The 22,953-nt window shown below is 33.2% G+C and overlaps 1 protein-coding gene across 2 annotated transcripts in view; it reads right to left on the reverse strand.

Annotated features, from left to right (window-relative positions):
* Positions 1 to 19,822: 19,822 nt before the first annotated feature.
* Positions 19,823 to 22,953, reverse strand: part of LOC129234243 (methionine synthase reductase-like) — a 45,922-nt gene continuing 42,791 nt past the window's right edge. For both annotated transcript variants that reach the window (XM_054868224.1, XM_054868223.1), the window contains exon 14: positions 19,823 to 19,960. In XM_054868224.1, the coding sequence (XP_054724199.1) occupies positions 19,881 to 19,960 (80 nt within the window). In that variant the 3' untranslated portion in view covers positions 19,823 to 19,880. The remainder of the gene's footprint in view (positions 19,961 to 22,953) is intronic.

Here is a 22,953-nt window from a genome sequence, read left to right on the forward strand (position 1 = left end):
TTGTGGAGGTTGGAGGAGCGGAGCATGGTAAAAAGGGGCTCTCCCCCACAATCGGAATAAAAGCCATTTAAACGCTAATTTAGGCTCTCTTTGGTCTCGTGAGAACAGGCGTACGCTGGAGGACAGTGGCATTTAGAGATCGCCCAAGTCAGTTAGAATCAAGAAATGATGTAAACGATGGAGGAAAAGTTTTGGAAATAATAGTTTCGATGAGAGGGATATAACTTCTCTAAATTTCTTTTAAAGAAAATGCATGTGTTGAATTTTGATATCTTTTCATATGAGGCAGTGAGAAGCAAAGGGATGTAAGCAGGGCTAGAAGAATCTTTAAAATTTCACATGCCCCGCCGAGCATGTTTGTCTATAAGATACATGCCCGAATTTTTACATGCCCAGTTTTCCTTATTGTATATTATTAAAAGAATTTGAATTTATCGTGCTGTTGTTAAATTTAACAAAATTTAAATTATATAACGGGAAGGATCGCTTCCACGCAAACCGGAAACAGTAAACCATCTTAGCAGTAGGGCTTGAAATAAATTTTGAGCTCCAAGTAAGGATACAGTAATTTTTCAATAAAATACGAAATAATCAAGTTTTAGAGGAAAAAATTGATCAAAAAATTACATGCCCGGCCGGGCATGTAAGGGTAAAAGATTCGTGCCCGATCGGAATTTTTACACTCCCTGGGCATGTTGGGCAGTATAATTTTCGAGGTTTGGATGTAAGTAGACGTTTTCAAGTTTTGAGTAAAGTTTTGAGCCTGATCGGTAAGGCATTGGACTCGGGACCGGAGGGTCTCGGGTTCGATCCTCACTGGTCGAAGACCCACCGTCGTCATTAATGGTGACTGGGCGACGTTAAATATGCTCGTGGTCACAATGTCCTCCAAGTGAAACGATACCTCTGGGGGTGCCAGACTAGGAAGTTATTCGGCTCCTGGCCTGGTTCTAAATTGTCTCTCGAACTGTCCATAGATGGCACCACCATCTATTGTGTTGTCTTTGTGCTGTCCTGGGAAAACAAAATCCTGGAAACATTGTGGATTAATAGAGGTATAAGCTTCCCCAGTGGAATAGCAGAAACCTCAATCTGTGTGCGTGAAAGAAAGAAAGAGTAAAACGCGTTTAAAGATAAGATTCTAGGTGGACTTTCAATGAAAAGTTTTTCTACATCACGCGGTATAGCAGTACCTACCTGGGCTACTAGTTCCACCTCTTGCCCCAAGACAGAGGATAGGTTCCCCTGCCATTTGTACTGATTATCTCCAAATTTTAATTTTGCCACTTACACCCCTTTGTTTCTCACTGCTTCATATGTTCTTTCCCTTTTTTTCACCTTGAAAAAATTCCTATAATCACAAGGTTTTGCGAGGGGGCAATGCCCCCTCTTCTAGATCGGACCCTGAGTGTATCAATACAGAAGAGAATGGGCAAGTCTTTTTATTATTACCCTGTCAATGAGCCAATATAAAAATGGAAATTATGAAACAATTAATGCTGTTGGTAGATTGTAAGTTATTAAATTTGAGAAAACGTTACTTACGTAGTGTTTATAATTTAAAATGTTTCAGTTTAAGCTATAGCATTTGCACTTGCAAATTGTATGACCTTGATTAATTGATAAAAAGTGTTCTAGGTGAGTAGTTGAGAGTTAGTTGGAATGAGATCCAGTGCGAGATGGAACAGTCTGCCTGAGCTTGAGGTTTGATAGCATAAGTTGCTGTGTGCTCGTATACTATAGTACAGGTAGATGATAAGATTTAGATCAAACAAAGGCTATTTTGGAATTAACTTGATTTCTCGTATATGTGTTGTCTTCGGTGAGAGTGTTAATTAAATGATTTTTCTTTTGCTTAAACAATCTTTTCTTTATGATGTATAGCCGGGGGCAAAGGAGGATCAGAGGGGACATGATTCAGTTGTTTAAATTTATCAAAATGAATGATGTTAATGGATTAAATTTTTGCACCAAAAACAGGACAAGGGGTCATTGGTTTAAGCTATTCAAATCTCAGGCTAACCTGGAAATAAGGAAAAACTATTACTTTAGTAGGGTCGTGGGCACTTGGAACAGCTTACTGGAAGAGGTGGTAATGAGCAAGGAGGTGGATAGCTTTAAGAGGGCCATTGATCTTCATTGGGGACTAATAAATTGACTAGGACCAGCCTAGCTGGGCCAAGAGCCTGTTGCTGGTCGTCACATTTGTATTTGTATTTATTGATAGAATAAAGACATGGTTAATGAAGAATAAAAAAGGAAAATTTACAGACTTAACTGACAGACAGAACTTAACTGACTTATTTGTAAATTTTTTTCTAGGTTATGGATCAATGACTCCAAGATCAGAATGGGGACGTACAGCTGTGGTCTGTTTCAGTCTTGCAGGGATTCCCCTCTTTTGTTCCTGGGTATTTATCATGGGACATTATCTTTCATTATACTGGTCCTGGATGTTTCAAAACATTTGCTGTCACATGTGCAGTGACCCCACAAAACATTATGACACAGCAGCAAAAAACATACAAAGAAGAGAGTCTTTAAAAAGTATTAGAGTTAGGACAAATTCAGTTGTGCCATATGAAGAGTTGAAACCAGTCATTAAAGTTGGAAATCCCTTTGCAAGACCAGAAGGTATTCAGAATTTGAATGAAATATTAAAAAGCAAGAACTTTCCTGTCCAAGCAAGAGTTAATACAGAAAATCAGTCAAGATTTGTTGCAAAGTTTTCTGATCAGAGACCTTACAAAGTGCCAGCTAATGAACGGCCAGTACAGACTAGTAATAAACATATAGATCTGGACAATGCTGTAGCTACAGTGTTTGCTGGGCTTTTCTTGGTGGTTTATTTTGTTTTTGGCTCAATTGCTTTTGCACTGTGCCATGCATGGACCATTGCCGACAGTTTATACTTCAGCTATCTGATGTTCATAACACAAGATCCTGGATGCCACGAATACGAGAGTGACAAAATTGAAAGTCACATTAAGCAAGATGTTTCATATTCAGTATTTCTACTTATCGGTTATTGTTTAATGTCGATGTTTTTTCACTCATTTTATATGATTTGCAATTCAGCAAGACAAAGGTGATAAAATTGCAGAAAGGTGTAAGAACTGCAATCAACATTCTTTACTAAAATGAGATTTATAATATACTTATGTTAGTGAAATGGTGCTAAGTAACTTGGGCCTCGAAAAATTTACCATTAATCTATGTCTGTATTTTTGAATTTTTTATACATGCATGCTTTGCCAACAACAATTCGTAACTTTTTATCTATATAATAAAATATTTGTAACACAATGTTTTTTGTGGGTTGTACTTCTTGCTTTCATAACCAGGAAGAAAAAAAAGTAAGACAAAGTGGGTACAAAAGAATTATTCAAGACTAAAAAAGTGAGAAAGCTTTCTATCTTTGTTTTAAAACACCAATTTCAGTCATTATCAAAACAAATAAATAAATAAATAAATAAATAAATAAAAAATAAATAAATAAATAAATTAAAAAAAAGGCACAGAAGCCGCGTTCACAACACACTTTTCGACCTGGTAAATCCTCGCTCTGACTCCGTAAAAAAGATTGAAAAATTCCTTGTTTCCATGTAAAGAAAGAGAGGTTTCCCATTGTAGCACAGAAAGCGGTTTTTACTCAGCATCCATATATTAGACTAGTAGACGAGTTTGTTTTGCGTAATACATTCTGGGTAAAATTCCGCTTTCCTCCCAGAAGCGAGCAGGAGGAGAAAAAATCCACATATACCCCGCAAATAACCAGAATGCGGTGAAAAGCAGGTTTTTTACGGAGTCAAAAGCAGTGGCGTAGCTAGACCCGACTTTCGGGGGGGGGGGGGGGGGGGGTTACTTCTTATATATATATATATATATATATATATATATATATATATATATATATATATATATATATATATATATATATATATATACATATACATATATAATATATATATATACATATATTATATATATATATATACATATATTATATATACAGTCGGCGCTCATTATAACGACCACTCATTATAAAGACCAATCCATTATAACGACCAGTGGTAATAGTCCCAACTTTGTTCCAATGAACTCTATGTTAATTTGCTTCCGCTATAACGACCGCTCTGCATCATTTAATCCAATACAGCTACCGAATTCAGCGATTCACACTATTCCTGGTACTTTTTCCAATGCTACTAATATGTAACTTGAAATGACCTTCATTAACGTTTACAGACTGGAAGAAGATGAAGATTGCAAAGTGGGTATCCTTACAGCTTTGCATCCTTCTAAATCAGCATGGAATTCAGAAAAGACCATCAAGAATTGCCTCCACCATGTTGATTTTAAAAAGCAAAGGAAAAATGCTTAAACGATTTTTCAGGCAATCCAAGATGAAAATTTCGACGAAAAAGATGAAATTCTGTAAAAAATTTCTAAAAAAATGAAATTGGTAGAAGTGTTAAACTTTAACTGTTATGCTAAAATCAATTATGATTTAGAATGTGTCAAACACGTGTCTGTCAGAAAATGAAGTACCTCTCGATATTGGGCACAAAAACAAATTAATGTATCATGATCAGATGAAGAAGAAGAAATTGAGACCAAAGTTCCCAATATGAAAAATGTTTCAAATGCTCGAGAGACTTTTTAGTGTTTCTTTGAATGGGAAATTATGTTTTGCAAAAATCATATGTGCTAAAAAGGAAAGCAACTCTTTCTGATTTCAGAAAATAAATGATTTGTAAGTACTGTAATACAATTTTTCCTATATTTTCTACTTAGAAATATTTTCTCATATTTTGCACCCATAATTAAAAATGAAAAATGCCATGATAAAAAATAATTTGGACATTTTACTGGAATGTTTAAAAAAGTGCCAATTGTATTGGAACAACGGAACATACATGATGCATGTGTATATTTTAAAAAAATTCTATCTCTTATAATGACCACTCATTATAAAGACCTTTTTCTCTGGCACGGAGATGGTCGTTATATCGAGCGTCGACTGTATATATATACATATATTATATATATATATATATATATATATGTATAATCGCTTGGAATTTTTTCCTTTTCTTCTTTTTTTTTCTTTCTCTTCTCTTCTTTTTCTCTTTTTTTTTTGAGACTAACTTTTCGGGGGGGGGGGGGGGGTTGTCCCCAAAACCCCCCCCTTAGCTACGCCCCTGGTCAAAAGTGTCCATGGAAACGGCCCTAGAGTGTTTATAAGGTAAGGTCTTTCTTACATTTTTACAATGGGGTTGTTTCCTTCAGTCAAAAGTACTACTTTTAGTCACTGAAATTGATAGAATAAGCAAAAAAAAAAAAAAAAAACATCGACCCAGAAAATACTTTCATTTTCCCAACTGTTATTTTTTAATTAATATTTTTAAATGTCCGATTTTTCAAACAAGGCGTGGTCTTGATGGCGTCGCAAATGATTCACTTTGCCGCATCTTTCTACCGCGATTCCACGTTATGATAATCAAGCAGCGAATTAAAATTGCTCTCTACACTTGCTATCAACCATATCGTTGCCAATACACGTGAATAAAGATGCGAATTAAATTGTGCTGTTCTGTGAATGGCAACACAGAATGGCATTTCATCATTTGTGATGGCATCGGACAGAAACGTAAACTATGAAAGTGCACCGATTTAAGTAATTTTTTAAACATATTAAACTTAAACAAATTATTTAAAGAATGGTCAGATCCTCTGTTTTTAAGCATGCTCTTTCAGAAAAAAATACTTTTAAAATTTTGGAAACGACCACATTGAAAGTTTTACGCTAAATACACCAACGTAAGATAATTTCCCCCATCAATTATTTCTCTTTAAAATATACCAACAACCATATGGCACATTTCCATGAGGGTTAAACTTAGAAACTGAACTTTTTTACGAATTTCCCGTCCCTCTTTTTGAACTCCATGCTTGAAAATAATCAAAGATTTTCAAAACTCTAATATCACAAACATAAAAAGAGAAAAGTTCCTACACGCTACAAAGTAGTTTTATAACTTTGATAGCTGCATAACAAAGAATACATTTCATTCTCCTGCAATTGTAAAACGTGAGAAATTTTTATCACAACTTTCGTGTCCAATATTCTGTTCATCACCAGTGGCAGATTTACATGTCTGAGTGACTGTCGCCCTTTTACATAGTCTATCACAGAACTATGTAAAACATTTATGAGGTACATTTTTGAATCCTATTCAGGGTCCCTGTAGTCACGGGGGCCCCCTCATGCGACATGGTACTGTCTGTTCTCGAAAGTAAAGGCTACCACTCAGGAAAGATTGCATTTACTGTATTTAAACACGTTATTTTGAACCTTTTACTTCCGGGTTTCCCTCCCTATTTTGATAAAATCACAGCAGACCTGACGCATGCGAAAATTGGCGCAAAGTCTCGGCTAAACAAGACAAACAGTAATCTGCAATATGAAGAATCTGCCCCAGTCTATCAACTTTACTAATAATAAAGTTGAAAGTCTCTCTGTCTGGATATCTGGATCTCTGTCTGCCTGAATGTCTGTGACGCGCATAGCGCCTAGACTGTTAGGCCGATTTTCATGAAATTTGGCACAAAGTTAGTTTTTAGCATGGGGGTGTTCACCTTGAAGCGATTTTTCAAAAATTCGATTTTGTTTTTTTTTTCTATTCCGATTTCAAGAACACTTTCTTAAACAAAATTATCATAAGATGGACGAGTAAATTACCAAGTTATCATAACGAGCATGGGGGTGTTCACCTTGAAGCGATTTTTCAAAAATTCGATTTTGTTTTTTTTTCTATTCCGATTTCAAGAACACTTTCTTAAACAAAATTATCATAAGATGGACAAGTAAATTACCAAGTTATCATAACGAGCATGGGGGTGTTCACCTTGAAGCGATTTTTCAAAAATTCGATTTTGTTTTTTTTCTATTCCGATTTCAAGAACACTTTCTCAAACAAAATTATCATAAGATGGACGAGTAAATTACCAAGTTATCATAACGTGGAACCAGTGGAGACTCTTTGGAGGGGCCGGAGGGCACCACCACCGAGATTCTACTCAAGGCCAAACAGCGGGAGGAAGATGGCTCCCCAAGAAGACCTATGCGACTGGATGCAGCTTGATGCAGATACCGATATTTTATGCAATTTTCTTTCTTAATCCATCGTTTAAATAGTTTCCTTTTCTCAGCAAAATGTTTATTTTGATGCTCGCGATGCGCATTTCTTTTCGGTGAAAACAAAATAACTCCTATTGCAATTATTAAATGAGTATGAATACATTAATGAAAAATTTATGGAATGTATTTCAGTTTGTCTTCAGCATTCAGTATGATTAACTCTACAATACATTATCAACAATAATATTTTTTTCAGCGTGGGATAATTTAATAGTCGTGTTTAATGTTCACAAAAAAAAAAAAAAAAAAACAAAGATCCATTTCAGGGAACTCATTTATTCCCTTTTGACACATCAAAATATCACTAAAATAAAATCCTTTTCACTATCTCAATAAATAAATGCACAAATAAATGTAAAGAAACCAATAAATTATTCAAAATATCTGTTTTACATTTAAAAAAGAAATTTTATAACATAATTAGACTTTAATGAGTTAAGATTCATTGCTTGTGCATCTGTGGCTGATTTTTTTTATTTAACAGCACAAATTTTGATAGTCCATTAGTTTAGATCAAAAAGGATCAACACCAGTAAAAATCTAGAGATTTTTCTGACTAATACTTAAGTGGGAATAAAAAATAAAAAATATGCTGAGAAAACCAAAGAAAAAGCACCTTTTTAGCTATTTTCATTTCATGGCAGTAGCTATTTTTTAATAATAGGTATAAGTTGACTGCTTCTGCTTTTAATACAAAGCATGATTAAAATTAAATTTAACATTAACACCCCCATCCCTTAGCTACAACCACCATTCTTTCAACTATAATTCTAGGAAGCAGAAGTACCCACTATTTCCTAAAACTAATTTCCATACTTTTTAGAAGAATTTTTTTTTTTTTTTTTTTATAATTTGGCAGTTTTCTATGTTTATCAGCTTAGAGTCAACATAATTTCTGAAATGAATTCAATTGTTCATTTGGAATGAAGAGGGCAAAAAACTTTGATAAGAAAGCAATCTGAACTATTGAATCAATTCGGCTAACTCATATTGGGATAAGACTTAAATAATAAATTTAAGATTTATTAATACATTATTATGTTTAGATAAGATGTGATGCTTTATGATATGCTTAAAGATAAGGTTTCCATCATCCTGTAAATTTGTAGTGTAAAATAGTATGTTCGACAATTATTTTTCTTAGCTATATTAGTCATGATGTATAAGAAAAACTGCAATTTTTTTTTCTTGTTCTGAAGTAATTTTGAAGTAAAAACAATATTGTCATGTCTGAAAATCTGTTACTCACACAGAAAGAGGTATGTATGTAATTTTGCTAGTTGAATTAAAATTATGTAATGCAGTATAATTTAATTTAGAGTAACCGATTTCAAAAATGCTAAATTAATTTATGTAAAAATCTACTCATTTCAATCAATGACTGTTAAAAAGATCACTTGATTCAAATCAATTGATTTAAAAAATAATCACTTGATTTAAATCATGATTTTAATCACAATTTAAATAAAGCTGATTTAAATCAATGAACCCTGCTTATAACATTAAGCATTTCAAAATTAAATCTGTCAACTAGTTTACTTTAATAATGTTTGGAACTTGCGTTCATTCAACAGCGTGCAACAATCGTGCCAGACAGTTTTTCCCGAGAACATAAACTTAAGTAATTCTTATGATCATGTATTTAAGAATTTTGAATAATTTCCATGACCTATCCTTTTCCATATAAAAAGCCCTTACATATATCTATCTCTATAAAAAGTTTCATTTGATTCCACTCACTTTAACTTTTCTGATTTTTATAAGCTCAAAATATATGTTTCTATGAAAGTGACTCATTTATATTTTTAGGTTCTTAAAAAAAAACCTCTGTTTAAAGTACAGAATTTGCTGCCCTCTTAGCATTTAGTAGGAACTATTGCAACATCGGTAGTGAGTACTTCCAAAAACTAAAACATTAGATAATTTAGAATTAATAAAAAATTTTATTCTTTATTTAAACTTTTATAATGATTATAAAAGTGTTTATTTTTTGACACGGAGTTTTTGACTTTACAGTTAATCATGGTTAAAATTAAAACTGTCAAAAGCTTGCCCACCAGGGTTTTTTCCATATTAACAAATTAAAGCAGAAAATTTAAACATTTTAATAATAATATAAATGATTAATTGTTAAATTATTGTTTTGAATTAAGAATTTAAATTCATTTTCAACAGATATTTGTTGTGACGAAGAAAATAATTTAAAAAAATGAATGCATAAAATACGGAATTAAACAAAAATTTTTATTTTCATGAAACGTATTATAAATATTTCTGTCTCATTGAATGTGAAAAATATTTTATAATTAGGATACAACCACACAAAGAAACAAAAACACTCACGAATAAAATAGGCATAAGGTATACTGAACCTAATATATTACCAGTGACTGTAATAAAGGAGGGGGGAGCGGAATAATGATTTACTTCCTGGTTCATGTAACTGTATACGGTTTGTGATTATTCAGCTTTTTAAAAACTGCTACAAAAATTAATTTTGCTAAAAGTAATTATTGACATTTGTTATTCAATGTACCAGTCTTATTTTTGAGAAACAACAACAGAATTAATTTGTGCACATTAGTTTTTAATGAGGAAAAAAAATTAAAGGACTCACCCGAGATGACTTAGTTGGTGCAAAATCCTTGCGTGGAATGGATTTAATCCATCTTTTGCACATTTCTACATCGGCCAAGAATTTAAAACGGTGCTATCGTAATTGCACTGAAATACAGGCACACAGCATCTGAACGGCATGATTGATACACTGATACACAATAACAAATGAAATAACTATGATAAGCGAAATTTAACCACTAAACAAATAAAATATGTGAATCAACAAAAACAATTCACACAGTAAAATCTCAATCCCAAGAGTAAATGGCGGGGACAAAGCATAGCGACTGTAACTTTCAGCAAATTCAACGGTGTGAAAGATTGAAAACACTCCCCCAGAAGGTTTGGGGAAGGCACTAACAGGTCTTCGGGTGACTCATACACTTCCCTTCGGAGAGCTTGTTTGGCCTTGAGGAGTATCTCGGTGGTGGTGGCCCGGGCCAAGGCCAACTAGAGGGGGAAAAGGCCACCTCAGTTTGAAATGATGTCACGAGAATCGTCTGAGGGTGTTTCGCTTTTCATTTCTGATCTGACTTTCGCTCTGTGTTCCCCATTTAAAATACAATACGCACAAGTGTGGATACATGTAAACACACAAATATAAATGCATATAAATACACGCACAAACATACACATGAATATACAACGTTTCAGATTTTTTTGCAAGCAAATGTGCAATTTTTTCGAAATGTTTTTATCATTTTTAAACAATAAGTACGAACACACAGCTCGTACCATATTTTAAATTACCAATGTGACTGTGTCTTTTGAGAGCGCTGCCAGGGAGTTGGGCTTGGCTGTAAACGAGGAAAAAAACTAAGTTTTTGGTTGCAAGCACTAGAATACATGATGTGCAGCCGCTTAGTATTGGAAACTATACTTTTGAAGGAGTCACCCAGTTTAAATACTTGGGTACGCTTATTACCAGTAAGAATGAGTTTAAAGTTGAAATTGGAACTTGAATTTCGATGGCAAAAAGATGCTACTTTGGCTTAAAGAGCCAATTAAAATCTAAGCTCCTTTCCATTAATCTATACATATAATAAAACAAGATGTTTGTGTGTGTGTGTGTGTGTGTGTTTGTGGCGCGCATCCCAGGAAAACGGTAAGGCCTAGGAAGATGAAATTTGGTATACTGGTGCAGTTTTTGCTGAAAAAGTGCACCTCGGGCTTCGATTTTTGATATTTTTATTAGAAAAAAAGTTATTTAATGTTTTATGCGTTTTTTTGCACTTTTTAGTACTTTTTACCTCACAGACCCCGAACCAATCGCACCACACAAATATTTTTTGTACTATAATGTAGGAAATTTAGTTTTAAATATGATGATTGAAAAAATTTTGAAGATATTGCAATTTTTGTATTTTTTATAAATTTTTTAAAAAACCTTTATTTTGCATTTTTTTCTAGGTTTAGTTTTTTTCGAAACCCATCCTGCAAAAAGTATTGGGCTCTCGATTCCAAAATTTTAGTTGGTAATAGTAAAAACATTCCGCCCCCTTCAGAAGAAAAAAGTTTTAAAAAATACGCAAAAGTTTTTTTTTTACAATTTTTTAAATGCAGAACGCGACGCGACCTGTAAGCATTGCCGGCTGAGTTCCGCACTTCCTCATCACGTGACCTAACTGAAATCGTTTGCTTTCTCTTCACTTTTTTTTTTCCTTTAACTTTCAGAGATTTCATACCTTTATTTTTCCAACTTTTTTTCTGGACGTTTTGCTATATTTATTTTTGGTCAAATATTTGTGCGCATTTTAATTCAATAAAAAGCGGGTGTTTTTTTTTTCTTTTGCAAGCGCTGCTTTTTGCACACTACGGAGAACACATGGCCTTTTTTTTTCCGTGCAGTTTTAAGTAAATAATTAAAACCCGTGGTTTTTTGCATGATTTTTGTAGGGATTGGTGGTTAGGTTTGGTAGATAGAGAGATGATATTAAGTAGGCAAAAAATGTTTTTTTTTACAAAGAAAAGGATTGTTAATTACTATCAGAGATAGATATGCATGGATCATATAGATAGAGAGAAAGAAGGGTGGACAAATATAGAGGTGGATACAGTAGATAGACAGTAAGAAATAGAGGAACTTCAACGGGGGATCAATAGCCGCCCCCACCCCCACACAAACACATATCATGACTTTGAAAAAATAATGCTTTCACATAAAAGTTGAAGTGCTTTTTGTTATTTTCCGAAGAAATTTGCATGAAGAGTATGCCCTTTGTGCCTCCCCCCCCCTTTAAAAATATTCCAAAGAACATATAACTGGAGATAGATCTAGAAAATACTTTATTCAACACAAAATTTATTTAAGCAGCCGCCGATGGTGGCAACCTTGGCGTGAAAAGGCGAATGATAATACTGATGTATAAAGAAAAAGATTGATTAATACCATCGACAAAATTTTTTTAATCAGCCGCCGAAGAAGCCAACATTGGTGTAAAAAGGCGAATGATAATATTGATATATAAAGAAAAACATTGATTAATACCGTCGCTAAATTGTCTAAGCAGCCGCCGAAGGCGGAAACCCTGGCGCAAAAAGGCGAATTGCGTAAAAAGGCGGACCAGAGTACTTTTTACCTCACAGACCCCGAACCAATCGCACCTCACAAATATTTTTGTACTAAAGTGTTGGAAATTTAATTTTAAATATGATGAATGAAAAAATTTGAAGATAGATCATTTTTTGTATTTTTTATGAATTTTTGAAAAAACCTTCAATTTGCATTTTTTCCTGGGTTTTACATTTTTCTAATATCATCCTGCGAGAAGTATCAAAGCCTCATTTCTAAAATTTAAGTTGGTAATAGTAAAAACATTTCGCGCTCTTCAGAAGAAAAAAGTTCTAAAAAATACGCAATAGTTTTTTTTTACAATTTTTTTAATGCTGAACACATCATATCTTTCTACACATCGGTCGAAAAAAGCATTCTTCAATCTTCTATGCCTCTGACGTCACTACTTGGATTTCGATTCGATATTTACGACGGAATCTTAATCGCAAGCAATGTTAATCTTTTTTTTTTTTACTATATAGCTTACTTCGACATTTTATGACGTGATGACCACGTGTTTTTCCGGCAGCGCTTGCTTTTTTTCTTTCCTCTTTTTTTGTTTAATTTAGGGAATGCATTTATTTCATTTTCCATCTCCCATCCCCCCCCCCCAAGCTGGACGTTTTGCTGTTTCGATATTACGTTACATTTCATAGTTGTGCGCATTTAATTCAATAAAAACAGCGAGATTTTTTTTCTTTGTCACTTACTTTACTTTGTTACTTTTTGCACACTACGGGGAGTTTTGGAGATAACTTTTTTTTTGTTCTACTTAAATAAAAAAAGCGGTTTTTTGAGTGATCTTTGTTTTTATTAGGAAATGAGCGGGGAGGTTAAAATAAATAGAGATGTAAAAGAAAATTTAGAGATTGATCGTAATGGTAGATAGTCGCCGAAGGCGGCAATCTTGGCGTAAAAATGTGAATGGCACAAAAAAAGATAGAGATGGATTGATTAATACTGCAGCCAAATTTGTTTAAACAGCCGCCGAAGGCGGCAAACTTGAAGTAAAAAGGTAAATGACAAGTTAGCTAAACAGCCGCCGTAGGTGGCTGCTTGCATAGAAAGGTGAATGGCGTAAGAAGGCGAACCAGCTGGTCGCCGCAGGCGGCTAGTACAAAAATAAACCTATACAAAACCCTCATAAGAACGATCATTTTATATGGTAGTGAGACATGGGCAATTAATAAAACAGAGAAAAACAGACTTCTCATTTTTGAAAGAAAGATCCTTCGGTCAATTTTTGGAGCAGTAAAGGAAAATGATGCTTGGAGAAGTTTATATAACTTTGAAGTATACCGTAAATACAGACAACCCAACATTTTAAGAGTAATTAAAGTCAATAGAATCAGATGGCTGGGGCACATATTTAGGCGTGCAGATCTGGACCCGGTTAAAAAGCTAACTTTTTCGAAGATTGAGGGTACAAGGAGAAGCGGAAGACCAGCAACAAGGTGGCTGGATAGTGTTGAGAAGGACCTAAAAATTTTGGGAGTAAACAGGTGGAGAAACCTGGAAACGTGTTGTACCACCTGGAGGAAGCAGACGGAGAAAGCCTTGGCCTGCACCAGACTGTTGTGCTGATGAAGAAGAAGAAGAATGTGACTGAAATTTTAAATTTATAGTGTAGAATAATGCAGGTGAATGGGATATAAATAACTATATCATTCTATCTGTTCAGCTATCTCTATCTCCATACATATACACACACATTCAATTATTTACATAGGAAACTATGAAATGCATTTTTAAAAAGTTGTCTAAGATTACAAAATTAAGATAATAGATTTTCTACTTCACTCCAGAGTAACAATTTTTTTTGCTTTAATATGTGTTTAAACGTCGAATATTCAACAAGTTTGTTTTCAAAAACAACACTTACTGTCAGATCAGTGCTAACTTTTTTTGATTTGTTTGAAAACAGAATTGGTTCCCAGCTAAAGAGAAACAAATAAATTCCGTTTTGCCTTTTATGACACACGATATTTTCAAAGCATGCAAATTTACAAAATTTTTCAAAAATTTCAGAAGAAAAATCAGCAAAATTGCTTACCTGTTCACTTGCCATGAATTTATCTAAAAGTTATTTTGTCAATAGTCTTCAATTTGTCTTCTCTGCTTACTCTTGATGGAAGTTGCTTTTCTGTTAAATATTTCGGACAGTTCTGGAATATTTTTGGATAAGCGCCAGTTTTCAATTTTGGAATTGATCTTCGAATTTTCGTTGCAGTTCCATCTTTATTAGGTAGTTCGTCAAAGTTAATAACGTCTTCATCTGCGAAATGGTTTTCGCACACAACACTCCTAGCTGAAGAGCAAAGTTTTTTCGCAGTATTTTTCGAATCCATACATCACAAAGTTCGGGCTCCTTAGGAGATCGGAATACTGAGAAGTATTCATTAGCATTATCATAGTTGTTTTACATCCAGTTACACAACATTTAACAGGCATTTCTTTTTGATAAAAATGAAGGAAAGATTATTGTTTTTGTCAAAAAGGTTTAAATCATTATTGTACCAGGGTTTGTACTCAATTTCAAAAATAAAATGAAGGAGTTTTGGAGGAGTTTTGAAGAAGTGAAATGAGATTTTGAAGGAGTACTAGTGGCTGTTCTTAAATGATGTCACACTTTTTTTTTAACATGCTTGATCCCCTTCACCTTTGTCGCAAAGTGTCACACTCAATCTTACTCCTCTTGTCACATGTCATATTTTTAAAAACATATTGTTATAACTGTGTGATGTTACTTTTTTTCACCCTCCCTTCCCCTTATCACATTTCATGAACCCGTCTCCCCTCTCAAGGCATGACATCACCTGTGGATGACTCATTTTACAATATCATAACCACGATTTACTAAACAATTGTTTTTTTTATCACAATCACTTAATATTGTACATCTGCTTATGTATTTTAAATATTTAAATACTAATTAGAAAAACTGACTTTTGCTGCTGAGAGTGGGGTGGAGCGAAAAGCAATAATCATTTAACTTGAAAAAATAGCCAAGCACCATTTGAGCATGGTTTACTTCATTTATGAAGTGTCTTAGTTATCTAATAATATTTTCACCTTCAAGTTTTATAATTTCTATGATCAATTTGTAAATCACATCTTTGTGAGGAAAAAAATATACGAAATTACTACATTAAAATCGCCCTTGTGGTGAAGATAAGTTGTCAATCGAAATATTTCAAGTTACTGTCATAGAGGAAGACTATATAGCTATAGAGTCTTGAAGTAAGAAGGAGTTTTGAAGGAGTTGAAACCAAAATGAAGGAGTTTGAAAGCCACTTCAAAAAAATTTTCTAAATGAAGGAGTATTGGAGGAGTTTTGAAGGAGCGTACGAAACCTCTGTACACAAATAAGATAACGAGAAAACACTAAGTATATGTCATGTCAACAAAGACTAAGAAAGGAATGACCGTTGCAGAAAGGCGAATCAGACGTTCTTCGTGACGTAACATCACGTGGTTTCTCGGACTGAGGGGGCCTTATCAGCTCTAGTCGGCCCTGCCTGGGCCCCCTCACTATTTTTAAACAATAATTTATATTTTTAATTATTTTCTCTTTTTTTTGTGCGCACATGCTTGAAATAAAAAAAAAAAGGATTGTAGTCTTTTCCTGCACATAACCTGCGGATTATCTGTTAAACAAGTGTCAAGTTAATGGGGTACGGATTATGAGCTGCTGCGGATTATCTGTTCTTTTTTCTCCCTCTACACCAACGCATTGAACCCCAATATTTACAGCAGGATTTGCAGAGACCGTTACCCTGCTTATATGCTGTTTATTTTACATAGCTTGAATGTTCAGACTATGTAAAAAAATAAACAACATACAGTAAGGGAAGAAGCTTTTATTTGCACAAGATTAGACCATTTGCTCCTATCTTGACTCTTTACCTTCAAGTAATTAGTGTACAATGATGATGATTTAGAGTTTAAAATGAATTTAATTTCACCAATTCAACACAAATATTTTGCCACAAATAATTATTTTATAAAATATTAAATATAAAAAAAATATTTAAAAAAAAATTTTTTTTTCTTTTCAAAAACGGGGGGGGGGGGGGGGGGGGGGATGCGAATGCACCCCTGATCTGGCCTTCCCACTTTTTCAAGGCACGAGCCGCCAGTGTGTGGAACCGTAACATGGGCAAGCCAATTGGCGAGAAATTCATCATACATTCAGGGCCGGATTTAGAGTAGGGCAGGCAGGGCTACTGCCCCGGGGCCCCCACAACAAAGGGGCCCAAACAATAAAACTTTTACAAAATATCCTAACTTTCTCGGGTCGAAAATATCGGATATATACATGTATATCAAAATATTAGGATATATATCAAAGTATCGGATATTTTCGAAACTATGATGATCTTTTCGAACCCTGATTAGGGGCCTCCAGTCCTTCGTTGCCCTGGGGCCTCCACACTTCCAAATCCAGCCCTGCATACATTATTTGTAGAACCAAAAGACCTTCTAATTTTCTATTGTGAGCAAAGCCGTGCGGGTACCACTAGTTGTATATAAGTGGAGCAAAGGGGAACAATGTAATTTTATGAACATGTGATTTGAAGAAGCAGATTTACAGGAAAAATTCCAGAGCAGTTGACAACCAAACACTAAAACCAGAATAGCATGTCATTTCGTACAGTATCCATTAAACCCCTTCCCTCTCGCTTCTGTGAAAATGATGGGCTGGAGTTTCTACCTACGTTTCTTTTGCCCGTGATATTGCCGTGCTGGGGTGTGCAATATTAACGCGACGAAACAATTAAAATCAATTCATTTCTTTTGCCTGGAATGCATTTTATTTCTCTTTTTATACACCAGATGACAGTACCAGTCAATTTTAAATGTAATAAATTGCAGATGCTTAAAATACACCACCAGCTCAGTTATTCCATCCGAGGACTGCAGTTTCGTACTTTTTAGTACTCATCAGCCTGGAATAAGAATCACATGAGCTGGAGGTGAAAAATCTCTTGAGCCAAGAGAGCCAAACAAACTGGTAGCTAATGTAAGAATTATTCATGTAGAGTACAAAATACGATTGCTTTGTCATCAATCTTGCTGTGGGCACTTATCTGGTGTGCTAATTCTTACATTAGCTACCAGTTTGTTTGGCTCTTTTGGCTCCCTTAAGAGATTTTTCACCTCCAGCTCATGTGATTCCTATTCCGGGCTGATGAGTGCTGAAAAGTACGAAACTGCAGTCCTCGGATGGAATAACTGAGCTGGTGGTGTATTTTAAGTATTTCTGCCTTAGCCCTGGCTTAGGGCGGTAACTTTCTACAAAATTGCAGATATTTTTTTTTCACCAGATGTAGCACTGACCAAATATGTGTTCTTGTGACATGTATTCAGGGTTCATACTCAACATTGAAAATTATAAGTAAGGAGTTTTCAAGAAGTTTTGCAGGAAATCATTTTACTCTTTAAGGACTAGTTTCTTGTTTAAAGATGCATTTTTTAAAACGTATTTCAGAAAAAATATGTAACACACTAATATATAGTAAAATATGCATTTACTGCTTCTTGGACTTGAGCCATCTCCGAATTAAATTCAAATACGGGATCAAAAAGCTTGCGTTTAATTTTGCCATAGAAACATAAGGTTATTCATACGAGATTGAAATACAGAAAATTCAATTTAGACATTAGGGATCCTTTTGAAAAAAATGCACAAATTATTTTAATCTTCAAAATTGATCAAAATTTTGCAGACCATTTTAAAACTTTTGTGTGCGCAGATAAACATAGAAAACTGACTAATTTTAAGAAGTATGAAAATTATAATTCTAGGAAATAGTGGTATCACTGTTTAGCTATTACGTTGCTTTTTCATTTGTTGAAAAGATATGTTATGTGTATTCATGTTTTGTAATTAATATCTACAAATTAAAAAAAAAATAACCGAGTCAAATAAAAAATGTCTGATTTTTCTTTTTTCTTTCCTTTTTAAATCCAAAAAACTTTGCCAACTACAGATGTTATGTATGTGTTAAAACTCTTTAAGAAATTGAAAAAAAAAAAAAAAAAAAAATTCTACCAGCGATTCTGTACTTAACTTTCTAACATTCAACACTCTTTAAGAGCATGAATTTCATTAAAAACTTTTCAATTTAATGATTTTGATAAAATTACAAATGAACTTAATTTCTTTGCCTCTTTACAAGACATAGTAAGCATCAGAAGTGCAAAAAATCTTATATCCATGGCAGTTGCAAAGATATTGCGATTTTCTAAGTAAACGTGTCATAAGTATAAAGAACGGCACATAAAAGAATTTATTTACGTAAATTATTTTAGAATTGCATTTTAGAGCCCTAAAATAAATGTATTATTAATAACAATCATCCTAATTGAAGCAAAAATCAAATTAATCCCACAATTTAGATTTTAATTTTTTAACTCTCATAAAAGGACACAGAATTTGGCTTGAAAATTTTAACTTTAATTTTTATAGGAATAATAATAAATTTCACCTATTTGCCCTCCAAAAAAGCATAATAAGCATCGAAAATCAGAAAAATTCGATTCTCATACCGGATGCAAAGAGATAGCTTTAATCAAAATAAAAGCATCAAAAGTCTAAAAATGGCAAAAAAAAGAATTTATTAAAGCAAAAAAAAAAAAAAAAAGGATGGTACTTTAACAAGTCTATAAGATGTTATACTATTAATAATTATCAACATAATTGTCAGAAATTTGGAGGAAAAAAAATTTTTATGTGGGGAAGAAAATAGACTAACGGAAAAATCGGATTTCCGGTATTAACAGATGAAAAAAATCCGGAATTTTGGTAAAATTCGGTATAACCTAATCACTTGTATCAGATTGGCGGTAGAAGAAAATATTTAAGGTCATATAGAATAAAAAAATAATTAGTTTGTAAGGAGATAATAGCAAAACTCAGAAGTTTTAAGGGCCCTTATTTTCTTTTCTTAAAAAGAAGGAGTTTATTAGGAGCATACGACCCCTGGTATTTGTACATGCTTTGAAATTTACTAATCTTTACTTATAATACACAAAAGATTAATAAAATTTTCTTTTAATATTTAAAAGACGTATTTTTTTAATTTTCGCTGCTTGCTGGAAAACCAACATTCAATCAAAATAAGCCTAAATGTTGACTTTTCATAAAATTTTAATTTTTTAAAATTTTAATCTAAAAAATTGGAAAATTAAAAATTGAATGAAAATGTTGTTTGTATACCTTTATTTTTATATAATTTTCTTAAATAAAAAAAATAGGCACTTTTATGAGTTTTCATGAAATTATTCGATCGTCAAGGGTTTAACAACTTCAAAAAATTTCATCTTTGGAAAATAGTAAAAAAAAAAAAAAAACCCACGAAACCATGAAAAAAGAAAGCACGGTTTGTTTCCCGAATTAAAAAAAAAAGTCAAGATTATGTCAACAGTCTGTTGTCAAGATAATGTCAACAGTCATTTATTATAAAAAAATTTCTTTACAAGGATTACAAGTGAGCTTCATTATGTCCATACATCATTGATATATCTGTGCTGCTTTTGTAAGTTTTCCACAAAAGAAATAGCTTCCGACTCTCTTATGCCTGAAAAAAATAAAAATGCAATATTTTTTGCAATGCTCATAATGAGCCCATTCATTTGTAAAATTAAAGTTTTGAACCACTTTTATTTTATTAATGTTGGAATCCTAATCACTAAAAATTGAACATTGAAATCGTGATTTTTAGTTTGAAGAACAGTAAATTCACGATTCTAAAAACAGTTTCACAATCTCTGGGAGCTTAAATTTCTTTCCTTCCCGAATTCCCACTCTTCAAATGGAATTTATTCCCACTATGTAGGCTGGGTTTTTGACTTTTTTTACTAAACACAAATTCCTTTCCAATTTTCCAATCCAAGCGAAATCAGTTGCTGGTAGAAAAAATGTCGGTGAAGATAAAATCATTGAGTGTACTGATTGTGACATTAATGATCCAACCCAGGGGTGCCCGCAAGGGGGGATTATGGCGCAAGTTCCGCTATCAAAATTTGGGGGAAGGGGATTTTAAATTATTTATTTATTTAAATTTATTTATAGATTTAAAAAAAATCAAATTATTTATTTTATGTTATTTTATTCTGTTTATATTTCATTTCATTTATTTATTGAGTTTGTGTGTAGGTATGTCACTGGTGTTGTACACAGAACTTTTTTAATAAAATAATAAATAAAAATCAATAAATAAATAAAAATATTAAAAAAAATAAAATAAAAAAGAGAGGTTAAAACAAAAAATAAAAAAAGGAAATAGGGTTGAGAAAAAATGGGGAGGGGGATTTGCGTTATTGAATTGGGGGGTATGGGCACCCCTGGATCCAGCATTGGAGTGTAACTAATGAACAAATGGTACAAGAAGTGTTAGGTAAAGATTTAAAGTGATGAAAAGATGGACACTGCATAGCTTTAGTTCATGTTAGAGACCATATTCAGCATGATACACTTAATAATAAAATGAAGTACAGTAAAATCTCGTTACAATGAATACCAATACAACCAAATACCTGGTTATAGGGAATTAAATTTTCACTCCTGATTCAATCTCCATTACACTGCTTGAAAAAAGACTGCTGTGTAACCAAATTATACAGGATTACATGAAATACACCACCAGCTCAGTCATTCCAGCCGAGGACTGCAGTTTCGTGCTTATTAGCACTCATCAGCCCGGCATAGGAAGTGACTGAGTTGGAGATGGAAAACCTCTTAAGGAAGCCAAGAGTGCCAAATTGAGTGGTAGCTGATATAGAATTAGCATGGACCAGACGAGTGAACGAAGCAATGGTTCGGTTCAACTTGAAGATTGCAGGCTAGGCATGGTATTTCCAGTAAGTTACTGGCAGGGTATTTCATGTATTTCTGCCTAAGCTCTGGCTATAGAGTGGTAACTTACTGAAAACATATATAAGATTGTTTTGCACAATCCACTTTATCATTTATAGTTCAGCTGCAGTGGTGACAGACTTACACTCCAAGTATGCCATGATACCTGTTAGTTTGCTATATTTTATTGCGTGATCTCTCTGCAGGAGTTATACCTTTATCTATATCTTTACTAATAATAAAGCTCAAAGTCTGGATCTCTGTGACGCACATAGCACCTAGACCGTTCGGCTGATTTTCATGAAACTTGGCACAAATTTAATTCTTAGCATAAAGGTGTGCACCTCAAAGCGATTTTTCGAAAACTCGATTTTGTTACTTTTCTATTCTAATTTTAAAAACATTTTACCGAGCGAATTATCATAACATGGACGAGTAAATTACCATAACATGAACGAACAAATTACCATAACGTGGACGAGCAAATTATCACAACTTGGGAGAGCAAATGAACGTAGCAAATTGGCGAGAAATTCATCATCCATTATTTGTAAATATACAGGCGAACCAAATAATCTTTTAATTTTCTACTACGGGCAAAGCCATGCGGGTTCCGGTAGTTCAAAATAAAAAGCGAATGTTTGGCACACTGATAGTGTAGCTATCATAATTTAAAACTATTATGTGAATGAACATAAAACTTTTTAAAACACTTCAAATTTGACCTGGTTAAACCTGAGATCCGAATAAACAAGGTTTTACTGTAGTTCTACAAGTCCCAAATAAGAGTGATTCAATAAAAAATGTTGAATCCTTTGAGCGATTTTCTAAGAAATAAATCAACAAGCTTGTAAACAGCGAATAAGTTTCTTATTTCTCAGTATGCTTATATCACTTAGTGTGTGAGTAAATTACTTAAATGCATATTTTTGTTCATTTGATATCTATTTCCAAAGTGTCGTGGATTACCCGCCAAATAAACTTTCCTTAATGGCCACACCAGTCAATTTCACAGGAAATTGACTGGTGCGGCAGTTTAAGTTGACTGTATGTCATTCTCTGCTTTGTTTATTTTTTACTTTTAAGATAAAATGTTTCTTTCTTTTGTTTTTAATTCAAAATTTATGCACTAGCATTCAAAAGTATGAAAATTCTGAAAAAAAAAATTTATATGATTTAAAAAGGAATTCAAAGGAGCAAAATCTCTGCTCCCATAAATATTTTCCGATCACACAAATGACATTTGCATTTTATTACATTTAATGTATTAAATGTTAAAAGGCTATTTTCAATATGAAAATTAGATTTACCATTGTGATCACTATTTGATTGAAATTTTCGAACAAAATAGCATTAAATTCAACTTATTTAAATTCACTGTTTACCATGAGAAACCAAAAATATATCTAAATGAATTATTTCAAGCAACACTGTTTCCCACTGTTGTTAAGTATAACAGTGAGCTATTTGATTTTTTTCTTGATTGTATTTTACATAAATAGCCAATTTTATTTTGGTAGCTTTACAAAAATAAAATTACCTGTCAAGCAATTAAGCAACAAAGAGAATTGTAAATAAAATTATTTTTAGCCATACAAAGGGGAAAAAAACATTAAAAAATATTTTTTGTAATGAAAAAAAAAATCGAACCAAGAAAATAAAACAAAGGGACAAATTCATTAACTTAAGAAGGACATGAAATGCAAATGTTAAATC

This window comes from Uloborus diversus, chromosome 1 (genome assembly GCF_026930045.1).
Source record: "Uloborus diversus isolate 005 chromosome 1, Udiv.v.3.1, whole genome shotgun sequence".
Taxonomy (NCBI): domain Eukaryota; kingdom Metazoa; phylum Arthropoda; class Arachnida; order Araneae; family Uloboridae; genus Uloborus; species Uloborus diversus.